At 39.8% G+C, this 17,894-nt stretch overlaps 1 protein-coding gene across 3 annotated transcripts in view; it reads left to right on the top strand.

Moving 5' to 3' along the window:
• The window catches only part of PTPRG (protein tyrosine phosphatase receptor type G), a 692,071-nt gene that overhangs the window by 474,447 nt on the left and 199,730 nt on the right, over positions 1–17,894 (top strand). For all 3 annotated transcript variants that reach the window (XM_073901477.1, XM_073901476.1, XM_025885589.2), the window contains exon 5: positions 13,471–13,566. In XM_073901477.1, coding sequence (XP_073757578.1) covers positions 13,471–13,566 — 96 coding nt within the window. The remainder of the gene's footprint in view (positions 1–13,470; positions 13,567–17,894) is intronic.

Here is a 17,894-nt window from a genome sequence, read left to right on the forward strand (position 1 = left end):
TTAATAGTACCCTGCTGAGATGTGGCTATCAGAATCTCAAGATGTTCTCATTAATAGCATTATTAACCCCCTCGCAAACCAGCAAGGCGTCCTCTGGCTTGGACCCAAAGCTTGGAATATATTGCTTGGCTTTCTGTTAATGTTGAGGCTACTAGTTTGACAATGGCTGACTGTTGGGAGAATGATGGTGGGTTTTTTTCCTTGAAACCTCAGTACCTGACTGAATGGATGGATAGAGGAATGGACTGTTGCTTGATAGAGAAAGTGTATTAAAATGTTAATTGTAGAATCTAGGTGCTGATATACAGGTGTTAACAACAGCAGTATTCTTTCCAAACTCATCCAAAGTTGTACTCTGGGGAATTCATAGAAAGGAGGCTCACTCAGCCAAGAATAGTTTGGTCTCTAATCACAGTGATGTTGGTGGCAGAGCTCTGTCTTCACCACTAAGGCTGTCAGTCTCTCCCAGAAATCATCCCCCCGCCCAAAAAAAAGCCTCTCCCCAAATCCACCCCTTCTGGATTGTACCCAGTAAGAACATTAGCAAAGCTGGTGCTCTGCCTGGCTTTGGGCAACATTGTTTTGCTCCCTTTGCTGCTGTCCTTCTGACCAAAGATATGGTCTGAGACAGTTAGTACTTTGTGTTTACCAGGTGTGCACTGTAATTTTATGGTTAAGTAGATGGGAAACTATTCATCTACATAAATCTATTTTTCAACAGAGTTACTAGGTTGAATAGTCTGTGCGGATCAGAAACAGGAGCTTCATTTTTTCTTTCTCCCCCCACCCCCTTGCAGTGTTAGCTTGAATGGTTGTATGTTTCATTGCAGGCAGAAGTAAATGAGGAGTGGGACGCCTGGGTGGCTCAGTCGTTAAGCGTCTGCCCTCGGCTCAGGTCATGATCCCAGGGTCCTGGGATCGTGCCCCGCGTCGGGCTCCCTGCTCGGCGGGGAAGCCTGCTTCTCCCTCTCCCTCTGCCTGCCGCTCCCCCTGCTTGTGTTCTCTATCTCTCTGTGTGTCAAAGAAATAAATAAAATCTTAAAAAAAGAAAGAAAGAAAGAAATGAGTAAATTGTGGCAAAGTGATATCAGGGATAAAGCAGGATCATAGCCTCTGTGATGTTGTGCTGTCTGTCAGTAGGGGCTGATGGATTCATTCCTTTGGAGCACTTTGCTGATAAGGCTGGTTTTCTGAGTTGGGTCCCCAAACAGAATCATTAACTTCACCTTCTCCCTCTGCAGCAGTGGTAGGGATTTTGGTTTTGTTCTTTTCCTTTTCGATTTTTCTTTTTTTCCCTCTCTCTCATTTTAAGGAAGACTTTTTCCCTTAGATGGGCCGTTAGTTAGAACCACCAAATATTTTAAACAGTTGTGATGAAACAAACCACCTTTTTGGTCCCAAACCAGTCCAAGCCCCCTCCCTAGAGAAAACCACGGTTATTAGTTTGTGTTATTTTCCAGAGCCTTGCCCCGCACCCGCTTTCTTAGTTCTGGACATCTGTGCAGCTACATACACAACAAATAAAGTACTTTGATTTATGGCCTTTTTTAAGTCAAATGTGTATTTATTTTGCATCTTGACTTTCTCCATTAGCAATATATCTTTGAGAACTTTTAATGTCATTGCCTATTGGTCAGCTTCTGTTCTCCCCTCCATAGCTCATTTTACCACTTCTCCTATTTATTATGCATGTCCATTTTTTCCCTCTGATACCAACAGTGCTGGGGCAAATCCGTTTGCCTTTGTATTTGCAACACTTATGGCAAAGTCATAATTTTCTTATTAAAGAGGCTTCCTAAATGATAAAAAGAAAAATCATTAGAAAAAAATGAGTAAAGATCCTTATTCTTATTGGTTATTGGGAAAATTAAAAATAAGAACAGATATGTTCATCCAATGTATAAAAAATAAGAAATAAGGATTCATAAATCCACTGTTAGCAATGGTGTAGGAAGATTGGCATTCCTGTACATTGTTGACTAGAATATAAAAGGTGTGTACAATTTTCAGAGGACGGTTTTAACTGCTTCTGGGTATCTATCTTAGGGAAAGGATTTTGTGCTCATGGAGAGCATGTTCACTTTTTTTTTTTTTTCCTGTAGCCCTGATTCTTAACCTTTCTGGCTTGCAGAGCCCTTGAAGATTTTGACAAAAGCCGTAGACCATGTGAGATCAGGGCTGAAAATGTACCTTGAAGAGTTATCAGCACATGGTAGTAGATGGAACCACAAGAGTTCATCTGATGGAAAATGAAAGACACTGTCCACATGGCCATATTTCAGGCAGCCCTTCTGGAAGCCACAGCCATAGCTCCATAAATTCGTTTTCCTTACTCTACCAGTCATCTTCCCAAAGGTGTTGGCTGTTAGGGAGACTCAGGAATCAGAGAGGCTGTGAATGGAGCAGTGCAGTGCATTTCCTCCAGTGTCAGAAATAACGTCCATTCATTTATCCCACAGTCATTGCATGAGTGCCTACTACGTGCTTGGTCCTGGGGCCAGCACCTCCCCCGGGGAGAGGTCCCAGCATACTGTATCCAAAAGAGTCCATCAGAAGGGGGAATCTCCACCGGAGTTAAACAGGTGACCTGAGGAACAGACAGCGGTTTTATAAAATGTTGTATTTGGGTTGACCCAGCTAATCTAAAAAAAATCCTTCAATGTTGAGATTATCCTAAAGACACTAGAGGATTTGATTTTGATTTATAGAACTCAGAAGCATTTGGGAAGCATCCAGGTTGTCTTGTATATGTGTTCTCAGAAATGTTTTGCATGAACCTTTTTCTTACAGATACCCTGATCTGGTGGCATTCACTGTGTAGGGCAAATTACAGTTTTCTGGATAAAACTGCCTAACTTTTCTTTGTGCCCAAGTTTTCTTGCGGGGTTCTAGCTAGGAGAAAGGGAGGAATACCACCGGCGCTCTACCTGTGTTAATTTTATTTAGCTTAATTGCAAATTCCTGGCGTCATCATTTTCCCAACACTTATTATGGGGTAGAAAATACAGTATCAGAAGTGAGGAAAGAACTATAATGGGAACTTTGGGTGAGTAAGTAACAAATAAACTATATTTCAGGTTTCTTGTATTTCAAAAGGAGAGCCGTATTGCTGATTCCTAGTTGGTTTTGAATGATTTATAACCTTTTATTTGTGGTTGAGTGCTGCAGTCTATGTTGTCATGGAAATTCTATTGGATTTATAGGTCCATTTATCCAAAATGATTTTCCAGACTTCATTTCATGGTGAATCATGTGGCTGTTACTACCAAGTACAAAGCAATTTCTAAAAAGTTTCATATTACAAAGAGCACAAACACTGCGGTGGTTATTTTCGCGTTTTTAAAATACAAATGAGTTCCAGATGCACCTAGGGATCTCCTCCTCTCCACTGTGTCCAAGGCGTTAAGCTCCACTGCATTTCAGAACCAGCCTCATGTGTTAATATAGTTACTCAGGAAAAGAAAGGTTGTTTTAATAGAAAAGAAAGTTATTACAGTAACTCCAAGCATAGGTGAGAGTGGTTTGAACTTACTGGTTCATGCGTAGGGATAAAACTGCTCTCCCAGTCTTTGGGCCCTATTACAATAGACTTGTTTCTCCCCCTTTAGAGATCAGTAGTAGTGGGAGAGGGGAAGAAAAACAAAATGCTTTACCATATCCATTGGCCAGGTTTCATGTGAAGGTGAGTATAGACAAGGTGTCTACACCTCAGCACTATTGACACTTTGGGCAGGATAATTCTTTGCTTTCGGGGGCTGTTCTACTCATTGTAGGGTGTTTAGCAGCATCCCTGGCCTCTACCCACTAAATGCCTGTAGGACCCCTTCCAGTACTGAAACCCAACATGACTGTAGACATGGCCACTGTCCCCTGGAGTCCATAGTCACCCATGGTTGAGAACCACTACTCTGCAAACTTTGTGCGAGGGTCCTGGAGGTAACTAATAGGTACTCCTCATTGCTAGTGGGAATTCTGATCAGGATACCTTACAGAGAGGATTTTAAATGTGTGGGTTCTGCAGTCAAATGCCTGGGTTTGAATCCCAGCTTTATTACTACTCAGACAAGAGTAGTAATGGTGAGGATGAAAGGAATTAATTAATGTAAAGTATTGTAAGAATCAGATACATTTAAGCGGCCCTGTGGAATGTTTTATGGATATGCTACCTCTGGGCTTCCTTGGCCATGTCTGCCTTCAGGGAAAGGGTGGGGAAGAGGTGATGCTTGGTCCAGGCAATTGTTACGCAGTCCTAGGCTGGCCTGATTCTGCACACTTAGGGATGGTCCCCTTTAACTTGCTCTGTCAAGCAGATAAGTTATCTCTAGCCTTACCCTCAGATTTGGAGTAGCCTCCATGAAATAGAATGGGTCCCACAGAGGGGTGCAAACTCTTCCCTGGTCTCATTATTAGGTGGCATTATACTTTTGTTTATCCCAGTTTCAAAAGCACAGCAGTTCATGAATTTTATTTAGTATTGAAATATCCTTTACAAAGAGGAAAATGAACAAATAATAATAATACAGGCTAATGAATTTTCATATTCTTGTAACCAGCCCTGAGATCAAGAAAGAGCACTTATTAGCACCCCCAGAATCCCTTTTTCACTTACTGCCCCCATGGGTAACCACTGTGTTGGCTTCGAACTGCATAAGTTTTTCCTGGTTTTTGTACTTCATTTCAATAGAATCACACAGTGAACATTTTTTTCTAATTTTAATTCTTTTTTTTTTTTTTTGTATCTGCCTTATTTGGCTCAGCATTTTTTGTGAGATTCGTCTATATTGTTACCTGTAATTATAGTGCATATTCCATGGTGTGACTCTCCCAATTTGTTTATCAATTCCATTAATGTTTAGTGTTTGGTTTCCAGTTTGGGGTGATTGCAGATAATCCTTTCACCAACTTCTTTCCATTTTATTTTTCCTGTTAACTAATTGTTAAAGACATGTGAATCATTTGCCTACAGTATGGCAGACATTGTGGGAGATGCTTTCCTTGACTTATTTTGTTTAATGCTCACTATACCCCAGTGCTGCATTTCTTATCCTCCGTTTACTCATGGGGATGTTAAGACTCAGAGAGGGTGACTGATTTCAACTGGGTCACACAGCTAATTAGTTGGCAGAGCTGTAGCTTACCACTCCCTTTCCTGAGGACTTGGAAAGGGTAGCTGGCCAACATACAGGCAGATGTTGAACCTACCTCCTTTGTGTCCGAACTTATGCTGAACTGTAAGAAATAATTCGTGAATCAGGCATAGTAAATCCTTGAAAAACGCAATTTAATACTGTAAACAAAGCCTGAATAGTTCCTTACCAAGGGAAAAACACAAAGATTAAATATTTATGTGACTAATCAGATGCATCGTCGAACCAGAAATTCCAAAAATCAACTGATAAATAGACTTAGAATGGCACAAACAGGTAACACACAGAGACTTTTTAAAGGGATCTCAGAAATCATTCCAGCACCTCATTGTGTATGAGTCAGAGCCCTAGTGTGCACTTTGAATTCTTCTGCTCCAGAAATTTGGATTCCTGCTGTAAAGTAGTTGAAGATAATTCCATGTTACAGGGAAAGTAAGAAAAAAAAGGGGGGGAAATGATTAAGGATTAGCGTATTCCGTGATTAATGATATTGTATAAAGCAAATGTTTCAGAATGTTTATTTAAATGCTTTCTTGCCTACAAAGGGGCTGAATACCTGCTATTCTTTGGAGCACAGTTCTTCTAAAAATAGTCATCCAATGAAAGCTGGGTGAAGCCTGCACACACTCTTCTTTGCTGTACCTTGTGGCATGATGCACTGGGTTGTTGGCTGGCCTGTGGAAACAATTGACCTTCAACTTAATTCATATATCCCTCTGGTCATAAAGTAATAAAGATACGTAGTAATAAAACATGGGAGCCCCTTAGTTCTTTCTTTACCATAGCATGTGCAGAGTGGATGTGATGAGGTTAGCAATACCCCTGTAGGACAGAAGGGGACAGCACTGAGCCTTGGGGCTCTCATGTGTCTTCGGTATTTGAATCAGGTCTGACTTTATAGCCCAAGCTCTTGGATCTCCATTTATGTCACCCATAGTCATGTGGTCTTCCATCTTCATGGCCACCTTGCTGTAAGCCACAAGAGTGTGAACTGTGTTTTAAGAGGGGCTACATTCTCCAGGGGAGAGCCCTGTTAGAAAGAACCAAATGAAGACTTGAGCTCAGAGCTCAAGGAAGTAACTGGTTTGCAGAATGGTTTTAGAATGCGATACACAGTCACCTATACGTGTCTCTTATATAGGTGCTTAAAATCAGTCCTGACCTTTGGGGGTGTATGTCTCATTCAGTTGTGGGGGCAGTCAAGTCCAAAATTTGCAGAACAGGCTGGAAATTCCAACAAGAGTTGATGTTGTAGTCTTAAGTCTGAAGGCTGTAAACCCAGGCAGAATTTCTGTGTTAGAATCTGGAAAAACAATTCCTTCCACTTAGGGATGCTTCACACTTTCACCTGACTGGATGACACCCATCACATTATGGAGGGTAATCTGCTTTACGCAGAATCTACAGATTTAAATATTAATCACATCTAAAAAATACCTTTATAGCAACATCTACAATGTTTAGCCAAACAGCTGGGCAGCCAGGCCTAGACAAATTGACCTATAAAATTAACTATCATGGGTAAAAATATAATAATCATCCTTTTAAAAAGTAACTGGGATTAAAACTGTTCATTGATATAAAACAAAATTCCCATATAATGATTCTGAATTCAGAGTGTTTGTGTTATCTATTTCTATATACTATAGATAGCATGTATTTATCATGCTCTCCATAATTGACATGACTAGACTTTCTTTTGTTAGAGTATCAAAATTTCAGGCTACTTACTTGGTAGAAAAGGGTTTGAATTTCTTGTAGATTGAGGAGAAAATAATATAATCTGTGTTTAGCAGAACCATACCTGGGGCCACTTAGCATTTCCAAGTGGTTTTGGCATGTATTTGCGCTTCCATGAGCATTTTCTCCAGTGATTTAAATCCATTCATTCTCTTGGTAATCTAATCCCTCCTTGCTCCTCATTTAGTTATTTATTCCTATATATAGGAAGAAACCCATTATATTGTTTTTGGATTTATCATTTCTCTGCCCTTGCTTCCAGCCACTCAGAGCCCCGAACTGTGTTATTCACACCAAAAATAAATTACAACTATTTACAACGAACAGCGCTCTGAAAGACCTAGCTTTGACTCGGCAGATGTACTTCTGCCTGCATCGATCTTCCTATCTGATGGCAATGGCAGAATTAAAGAAGTAGAACATGCAGTGTTGAGTGTGTATGATCTGGCTTCGTAGCAGTTAAGGTGCAGCACAGTCTACAAATCGAGTTAGATTAAGAAGTTATTTTGCAAAAATTTCAATTCTGACATCATCCTATCCAAGTCCTCCAACAAGCGGAACCAGCGGATCATTAACTGCGTTTGAAATTTCGCTTCGTCGTTACTGCACATTTTTATACTTGGGCATGTGTTTCTAGTCCTCCACCATGTTCTCAGCTGCCTTACTCCAGGCTGGTGCCAAGTATGATCAGAAAAGTACATTTCACCTCTTTGGTTCTGCTATCTGCTACCTCCTGTGTGGTTTTTAATTTCGCTGTTGCCTTTCTTGTTACCATCTTTATCTCATCCCATTTACATTTCATCTCTGTCTGTTCTTCTCCTGTAGCAGTGTGTGTATTCTTCCACTCCATTGAAGAGGCCCAACAGTATCTGTAAATGTCTAAGGAATCATTCAGTAGATTGCCTTTCCTCTGAACTATCTGCATGCTCTTTCCTTACTTAATTTATCATTTTTTTTTTTTTTTTTGCTTGGGTGTGTATGTGTGTGGGGGGTGCAGAAATACCAGTTGTTTGAAATTAAAATGTAGAGCTTTCTAAATCACCAAAGAAGTCAGTGTTGGATTTTTCCCACTCGTGTTGGGGTCATTGCCTCTTACCTCCATTATCCTGGAGATGGGAGAGCTGACTTATGCTCACAACTGTAACAGTAGATGATAGAAAGTCCACCTTAAAGGAAATGTCCCCTCTGACCCATCACCCGCATTATTTTAGTATTCATTTACTATGTGCCTCACTTGTCCAAGAGCCATTCATTGCCTCATGTTTTTTTTGTGATACATTTGTGTACGGCTCTAACTTTGGCATTCAAAAAAAAAAAAGTTAACCTTTCATCATTGATATTTTTTTTTAAAGATTTTATTTATTTGAGAGAGACAAAGCATGAGTGGAGGGGGAGGTCAGAGGGAGAAGGAGAAGCAGACTCCGCACTGAGCAGGGAGCCCAATGCAGGACTCAATCCCAGGACCCTGGGATCATGACCTGAGCACAAGGCAGACGCTTGACCAACTGAGCCACCCAGGCGCCCCTCATTATTGATATTTCAATCTTTTCTAAGCACAAACTGTGTCTTCATCTGTCGTAGTACCTTATATATAATGGGTAGTAAGCAAATTTACTTGTCCACTCTAGGGAAGCCCAGTAATTAAGACCTGAGCTCTAGGATTGGAAAGATTTTCTGTGACAATCCCCCCCCCCCATTCCTTAACTGCTTTGAAAATTTTGGAAATCCTGGGTTTCTTTGGCTATAAAATGAGGATCATGGTGGTACCTACCTCAGTGTGTATTCATGAATGATAGCACAGTACTTGGCATACAGTAAGCACTCCCTCAATGTTTGGAAAATAACAACATTAATAAAAAATATAGAAGGCTCTAGTTTTCAGATTTGTTGCTTTGCATTTGTTCAGCTTAACACAACTGTGATTCAAGTTGGAAACCAGGCATAAAGATAGTTTTTATATCAAATTGTACCTAGAGTCATTTTAAATATATGGGGGGAAATAGCTCAAGGCAAGAGAAAGGAGAAGGTAAGTGGGCATTTTGTTGTGACTCTGTACGCATCATGCTAGTACCCTTCAACAGTAGAGCATTGACCTTGGTCAGCCTTATGCTCACACTATCCATTTCATCCCCCTCCCGTTACTTGGAGGTGTTGCTATTCATTCAGGCACTTTTCATATCTATATTTCGGTATCTGCCTCCTGGTCACTGGTAGGGCTTTTTCTCTTTGTAAAATTCTCTTTTACAAATGTCAGGTTATGACATAGGATATTCTGTTTTTTCTGTCACCCTAATCTGGCTAGAAAAGTGCCTTGATGGGGCGCCTGGGTGGCTCAGTTGGTTAAGCGACTGCCTTCGGCTCAGGTCATGATCCTGGAGTCCCGGGATCGAGTCCCGCATCGGGCTCCCTGCTCAGCAGGGAGTCTGCTTCTCCCTCTGACCTTTCCCCCCTCTCATGAACTCTCTCTCTCTCTCATTCTTTCTCTCAAATAAATAAATAAAATCTTTAAAAAAAAAAAAAGAAGTGCCTTGATGGTTTTCCAGTCCAGCCATTCCACAAGGTAGAATCGAATGATCACCCAGATCTGTGAGGCTTGCTCGTGAATTTGAAGGATTTTGTAGAATTGGTCCCTCGACTGTGCACTGGGTACATAGACTACCAGTGGCTTTTTAGTTGATCTTAATATAGTTTGTTTCAGTGGTTGAGGAGACTTAACGTGTCTCATGGCACTCTGCATGGTAGAGTGACATCAATTTATACAAGGTTGATCCAGCTCTCCTTCCCTTGCAAGGAAGGTTCTGGTTAGAATAGAGTCACTGAGCCTTAAAGCCATATAGTTTTCTTGAAGCACCACATTTTCTAATCTCAGACATATTTGGAAAATACTGACTTAGGGATATAATGTCTTTAAATACCATTCCTTGTTAAAAGGAACCAGAATTCACCCAAGTTATGGCCAATTTTAGGGCTGGGGCAGGGAAAAATCAAGATGAGTCTAGAACATCTGTATCAGCTAATAAGGAGATGCTAAAAAATATAAAATGATGGGGACATAGCAAAATGACAGAGGAATCCATTTGGACGGTTTCCTGCTGTGCAAAAGGTCTCCTATTGGGACAGTTTGTACATTGAAATAAATAATGGTAATGGATTGAATAAAACAAAATAAATGAGTTCATGTGGATTTACATAAAGGAATGAACGAATAAATAAACTATGCAGAAGGGAAAGCAATTCCTTACACTGGAATCCCTTTCATGCATATAGAAGGGTAGTGCAGTTAGAAAATCATCAATGACTACTGAGACTAGCGGATGGACATCAGATGACAGACAATGTGTTTATGTAATCCTAAGTAGCTCCCTACAAAGTACTTTTTAATTATAAAAGGAAAATTAATGACTTTATAGTGGAGAAACCTGGCAGACATCAACTTAGCCATAAGATCAAGTTAAACACCCCTCATACTGGGAGAAATCCACAGGGTGCACTTCCCGATATGGTGCACCGTGAAGACAATGTCACTCCTGTGGAAACCTGCCCCGAATGCATCACCTGAATCTAATCATGAGAAACCACGAGACAGAGCCTGATTCTCTCTAACAACTGACCTGCACACTTCACACTGTTCAAATAAAGAAAGACTGAGTAACTCTCCCAGATGAGAGTGGGGGCAGGAGGGGTCAGTATAAAGAGGCGTAACAACGAAATGCAGAGTTTGATCCTAAATTGGATTCCTGGACTAAGAACCAGAATAATGATCTGTAATGGACTTTATTTGGGCATTTGCCAAAACTCGAAATGGATTGTGAATGAGATAATAGTATTGTATCAATGTGAAATTTGCTAATTTGAATAATTATACTGTGCTTACATAAGAGACTGTCCTGATTCTTAGAAATTATACACTTAAGTAGTTAGTGGTAAAGGGGCATATTTTCTCCCACTTACTACCCGGTGATTCATAAAAAGAAACTGTGTATCTATGTGCACACACACACACACACACACACACACACACACAGAGAGAGAGAGAGAGGATGAAAATAGGATAAAATGTAAATAATAGGGGATGCTGGTAAAGGCTGTGTGGAAGAGTTCATAGATCTCTCTGTTGCTGGATTTTCCTGATCTTTTCCTTCAGTTGATGTGTATCATGATTCTTCAGGAGGAGGACTGCTACCCTAAGTAAGCATGACTTTGATTCACTTTATTAGGAAGAACACTCTTGGTGATGCTAGAGGGAAGACTCTGGGTATGGCTTTTGAGAGCAGATACAGAAAGCCAATGGGCTACTGACAATATTTAGTAGCCACCCCAACACCTTCCAAAGATGGTTTTGTGAAACAGTTTTCCAGTTTCTGCCCCAATTTGTCCCATCAACAATAACAACAAAGCGATTTAAAGTCCAGTTCACTCAGAAAAACTCCATCCACTTCTTACTGTCATATTTAAGATAGCTTCAGAAGTTAACCTAATTCAGTAGACTACAACTTTAGAGAAAAAGCATGGAAAATTGATATTTCATACTTATGCTACTCTTCGCTTTATGAGACATTTTATTATCCTGCTGGGTGGAGCCATGACTCAAAGACATTTTCTGAAAATGAATTTCCTCACCCGGTCGTAAATGAAAATGCCCTTGAAGAGGTCTTAAAGTATTTTGTATCCCACACTATTCAGGTGATGCATTAAACAATGCCACCCCTGCTCATGGGCTGGAGAATAAGAAAAACTTGTATGAACTTAATTTGAGGGCCTGAGTTTTAAAAGGAAACTGAAGTGTTATTTCCTGAATATGCTTGTGTGGCGTTTCTTTATTGCGTTCTTAGCATTGTACCCAAAGCAATTCACCTAAGTATTAAACTCTTTTTTTCTGCACCTCGTTGAATGGATTTTTCTTAATGTACATGCATGATGTCTAAAGCTGTCCAAACCTAAAGGCAACACATTTGTAAGAGGCTGCTGGAATTGGTGAGAATTCACAGTGTTAGAAAAATTATTCCCTGTAAGAAGGAAAGTCCTTCAAAGGAATCTACCCATCCTTCTTTCATCCACGTGGGTGTCTGACTTTTCCTAGAAAGTATCCTGATTGAGCCACCTGATCCTACCCTTCAGAAAAGAAGTGTCACCTTATTCTTAATGTCTCAAGTAACCTTTGACTTCAGCTAGTTCTGCTGACTAAGCTTTCCTCTCCGGGAAGTTATCATTTGGTGTCATATCTCCAAACTCCCTCTGGGGGTGTGGTTGTTCAGTTTGTTGTGGAGAATAGCATCACGTCATTTGGAAAATAGGGACGACCTAATGAATGATAGAGGAAATCTGATTTTCTGTAAGGAGTAGGGTCATTCCAGAAGATTCAGTGACATCACGGTCTTATTAGAAATTTTAAGGTGTCTACCAGATGTTAACCTTAAAATATGATGGTGATAGTGATGATGATGATGATGATGATGATGATAGTGATTTGCTGAGCATGGATGAAGGGTAGGCCTGATGCTGCTACATGCTGTACACTACAACGACTCATTTACTTTCCATGCCCACCCTCCCAAAGGTAAATACTTTATTCTGTACATGAGGAAGCTGATACTTTGAAATAGGCTTGTTTGTCTGAGGTCTCACAGGCAAGTAAATGAAGAGGCTAGAATAGAAACCCAAATCTGTTATTTTTATTATATATGTATTCTTTCGAGAACACTCCATGGTCCATTTTTGGTCTCTGCATTGTACTAAATATCAAAGACTATTCAAGCATTAAGATCATATAATGACTTTAAGTTGATTTGTCTGTATTCTGCTTTTTGAGTAAGAAACTCTACCCAAATGTAAGAGAAGGTATTTCCGGTTGCAGTGAGAGCCCCTGGATTTTATAGTTTTCCTCTGATGTTCAGTCTTAGCCAAGTTAACATGAACTTTCTAAAAGCACTATTTCTTCATCTGTAACTGAGGGTAGTCATTTCTGCCCTGTCTTCACAGGGGTTGTTAGATGAATTAAGTGAAATAATGTATGGCACAGTTTTGCAAGCTGGAAAATGTGAAGTATTATTATTATTATTATTACCATTAAATTTCGGGTGGATTCATTGAAATACTCCATTTGGGTAATTGACCCCTTCAAATTCCTCCAAAAGAGTGTTTCTTAAAAAGATGTGCCCATTTAAGTTTTTATAATTTAAGCATGTGAACTGAATCTCACAGGCTTAGTTTTGTTTTGTTTTTTGTTTTTTGTTTTTTGTTTTTTACTTCAAGGTGTTTTACTCCATTAAAATTTTGCTCCATAATAGGGAACTTTCACCATGACATGAATATCAGGCAATCAGAAGGTGTCAACATTATTTCTTTTGGGTAGCAGGAAGGCTCTCTGGTTATGTGAGAAGTGTGATTGTGTGGTTTGTAGGGGTAAAATGATACGATGTCTGGGGTTTGCTCTTAAGTACCTCAGCAAGGGAAAAATATGGATAGATGAATACATTTGGCCAAATCTTAGGAAGTGAGGAATCTGGGTCCCTTGTACTATTCTGTCTACTTGTGTGTAGGCTTGAAATTTTCCCTAATACATATTTTAATTGTTCTTTTACAGATGCAGATTTTCTTTTATAATCCAGACGACTTTGACAGCTTTCAAACTGCAATTTCTGAAAACAGAATAATCGGAGCTATGGCCATATTTTTTCAAGTAAGTTAACGGTGGCTCAAGTACTTCAACCAGAGAGTTCTCTGAGTATTTTTTTTTAATTCGCCGAATTGTTCTATGTTTAATGAATGCATCTGTTTTCTAGTTCACACCTGTCTAAATGAAAGATATTTCATATTGTCTAATGTGTGATTTAAAATGTAAATAAGTATGTTTAGAAACATAATGAAAATTTTTGCATGAATTATTCTGATTTTATTGCTACTTGACTGGTGCACAGATTGAAGAACACATTTATCATGTAAGTTACTTCACTGCTGAAGCATTTTGAACAGGTTCCTTCAGCATATTAAAAGGCTGATGCAAGAAAAAAGGAGATTTTCTTTGGAGCAACTTTAAAATTTGACGTTACTTACAAGTAGATTAATAAATAGCATCAGTCACTTCTCTGAAGAGACCCCTTTTCTTTCCCTCCCAGAAATCCCCATGGTAACTAAAGTTTTCACTGAGACCATTTCCAAGTTAGTACATTTATGAACTCTCACCCTTTCTTTCTCTTTTTTATTGTGCTTGTAGTGAGTGTTTCTTCTGGTCTGTGTGTTGGCTCTATAGCTAGAAGCCAAACCTTGTATCCTCCCATGGGATAATACTGTCCAGGCTTTTTAATAAGTCACATCAAATTAAAGTAGTGTCAACCGTCAAGTGTCTTGAAATAGTAACTGAGAGGAGACCCGGTGCTTTTTTGGGTGGAAAGTAACCTGAGTAGTAGGTATGTGACTTGTCTTTCAGTCTTAAAATTTGCCTGAAGACTACATAGCAGTGTTTCTTTCATCAGTGAGGCATTGTTGGACAATGATGTCTTTCTGACAACTCAAAGGAATATTTAAGACAGCAGAACCTTTTCCACCATGGGTCTTTGACCCCTGCCTTTTGGGGCAAGCTTTTTTGTCTTTGAGATGGAGCCATTCTTGTTTGGAGTATGTTAATTTCACTACGCTTTTTAGCATATGACACATGATGGACAATTCTATCCACTGCCTTCTCTCCCTCTTAACTAATCCCCCCTTCCTTTCATGCGTAAAGGTTCAAATGGAAGATTATATATGAAAAATTGAAAAACCCAATATTCTACCCAAACCTCAGAAATGGTAAGAGTGGTAGTCATTAGGATTGGTTTTGGCACTGGTTTTCAAACTGTGGGTTCTGACCTCCTCGTGGGCCATGAAGTAATTTCAGGAAATCCTGCCAGCACTTTTAAAATAACGATGGAATAGAAAAAATGATCAGAAAATATCAGAGTGTATTACTCATAGTAAGGGTAAATATTTTTGCAGAGCTTTTTTTTTTGTAGAACTTTTTTTAGTTGCTTTTATATAGAGAAGCATAGTGGGTATGTATTTCGTCATGTTATAAAACCTATTTCTTACCACGGCTCATGGTCCGATATCTTGTAAGTTTTCTGTTTATGTATTTGGTTGGTCTCCCCTTTGTTCTTCCACACATCTCTTTTCCCTGATTACTTTCATAAATCAGTTGAGCATAGCATTTTAAGAACTCATTCACTAGCGTCAAAACTATTTGCTTGTGAGTCCCATCTCTTCCACTTAATAGCCGCATAATGGTGAAGGAGTCATTTAAACTTCCCAACCTCAGTATTCCTGCCTGTGAAATGGTGATAGCAACTTCTGTCTACACCATCAAGGTTGTAAGATTGTAAGTAGTCATTAAATGAAGCCCCTAACGTGGGTTCTGGCATGCAGTAGACATTCGTTCAATGCCAAATAGTATGTATCCATATCCATACAATTGTTTTCCGATGGGATGGAGACCTGTGGTATATGTGTCGTCTTTGCATCAACAGAAGTCTGTTTCGGGCACTGCCCTGTGGGCACGTTCCTTGAGTTCTGTCTGTACCACTTCTGCATCTAAGCCATGATCAGTTTGCCTTATGCAATGCTGAGGTCACTGGAGCCATTCTTAAACAGTGCCCACCTCCACGGTTAATCCCTTCTTTTCTGTGATCGCCCTCTTGGTGCGCGGCTCTGCTTGTAGCCACACCATCAACCTACCCTGTTCTCCTTCTGCCCTGCCCACCCGTGCCCAGCCCAACCGGGTCCTACTGTATAAGATCACCTTTCTGAGAGGAAAACAAATTTTAAAATGTTCCTCTGAGTCCTGGAAGAACCAGTTCACAATATGTGCTACACAGAAGGTTTCTGTGTTTCAGCTCCTATAAACTCTTGTGAAACGTAGGACCAATTAGAGTCTTAGGCAGGCAAAGCCCGTTGGTGTACGAACCCGCAAAACACCTCAGTGTGAAATGTAGGTTTTAAATTTTCAAAGTATTTCTAGGACATGATGACTAGTTCACACACAAAGATATATTTCATCTGATAAGTCCTTCTAAAAATTTTTGCTTGCTGCCCCGTATACGTAACATAGAAGGTAGGTAACGTAAAATAGAACAGATTTTTTTTTTTTTAGATACCAGCTGTATTGACCTGCTGCTTCTGTTTTCCTTTTAAGTCCACGTATGCATTTATACATCTTTGTTCACACTACGTTGAGCAATGGAGAGGAAAACAGTATTCCTGTTATTTTAATTTGGCAGTCTAGTTACATTCCATACTTTGAGATCTTCGTATTTTGCGCCTTCCTGTGAGAATGTTCAGTTTCTTCCCCCAAGTAGTCAGATAAATCTTCATATATATTTTCAAATTCAAACCTGGTATCTTGCATTTTGGTATTGAAGAAGTATTTATCATCTATTCAGCACTGATGCAGTGCCGGGAAGGGCACTAGTTGCTACATTAAATATAATAAATGCAATCAGCTCCTGCCCACTAGGACCTCACTGTCAGAGTTGCACGGGATAATGGCTAGCATGAGGTGAGTGGAGAAACCCTTACATTTGTAAAGAGGCTGTGTGCTGACTTACAAACCCACATATTAATTATCCAGAGTGACATGATGTGAATGACAAGAGCATGTCTAGGCAAGGCTGAGTTCCATGTAGATGTTGTCGTCTTGCTGTTAACTTACTCCATACCCTAGTTCACACACATCTTTGGATCAGCAGCTCTCCAAAAGATCTAGGAGATCAGTAAGGGGGAAGGTTGATTTTAAAGGATTTTTAAAACTAATTAAAGAACTGGCAAAGGATGGAGATACCTGTTGTTAAACCACTAAAGAGAATAAGTGCTTGTGTAGCTAATTTATATAAGTACAGAAATTAAAATAATTGTTTTCTGTTTGTTAAAGTAGAATCTCTACTGTTCTTTGCTGTTAGCCTCATTTGAATTCCTGTAAAAATGTAAAATACCAAGTGCCATTAAAATATTCTTTAAAAATATTCTATTATTCTGGTAATACTCTACCTAGCTTATCTGTTTAAAGAAAGAAATATGAAAAACTTACATTGACAGGAGAGCTGAAATGACAGGGGAATGATTAGGTAATTTGTGGAAGGATGCTTTGCTTTGAAAACAACACACAAAAGGATTTGATTGGCTCTGGGTTAAGTTTATTGAGTAGAGGATACCAGGTACTCAGAATGAATGACCTTACCTTAAGCAGGCCTGTATGTTTTTAGACCAAGAAATCTTCCATCATCACCATCTGAATTGGTTTTTCTTTCTTCCACTGTTTCTTCACTGTTCTTGTTGAACGCTTCCCTCCATTTCCCGTCAGAATCCACATGGCTTCTCTCGGTGCAAACATCTGCTGGCTTTCCATGAGATGCTCCTACAAAGTTGGTATCCCCAAGCTTTTTGCAGTTGTGATTACTGTGGGTTTACGGGTATGATGGTTGGGTTTTTTCAAGAAGCACATTATTATTGCTGAGTTTATATCATGGGGGGGGCATCTCCTTTGTTTTACTACCTAGTGGTCATTGTTGGAATGCCTAAAACTTTATTTATATTTCCTGATTCCCTTGACCTATGGGATTATAAATGCATGATTTTTTAAGAGCAGCTACATTTAGAAACTTTTCTCATGAGATTTTCTCGCCGGCCTCCTTGGTAGACCTTTCTGGGTAGAGTGTCTTCTTTTTTTTTTTTTTAAGATTTTATTTATTTGACAGAGAGAGACACAGCGAGAGAGGGAACACAAGCAGGGGGAGTGGGAGAGGGAGAAGCAGGCTTCCAGCAGAGCAGGGAGCCCGATGCGGGGCTCGATCCCAGGACCCTGGGATCATGACCTGAGCCGAAGGCAGACGCTTAACGACTGAGCCACCCAGGCGCCCCTGGGTAGAGTCTCTTCTGAATCTTTGCATCAGATGCAAAGATATAACATTTTTATTATGTCTGCATCCGGCGGCCCAGTCAATGGCATATGCCTTGTACTTTTAAGAAATAAATTGCATCCTG

The sequence above is a fragment of the Callorhinus ursinus genome, unplaced genomic scaffold (genome assembly GCF_003265705.2).
Source record: "Callorhinus ursinus isolate GAN/ISIS: 27379988/994484 unplaced genomic scaffold, GSC_fseal_2.0 scaffold15, whole genome shotgun sequence".
NCBI lineage: Eukaryota > Metazoa > Chordata > Mammalia > Carnivora > Otariidae > Callorhinus > Callorhinus ursinus.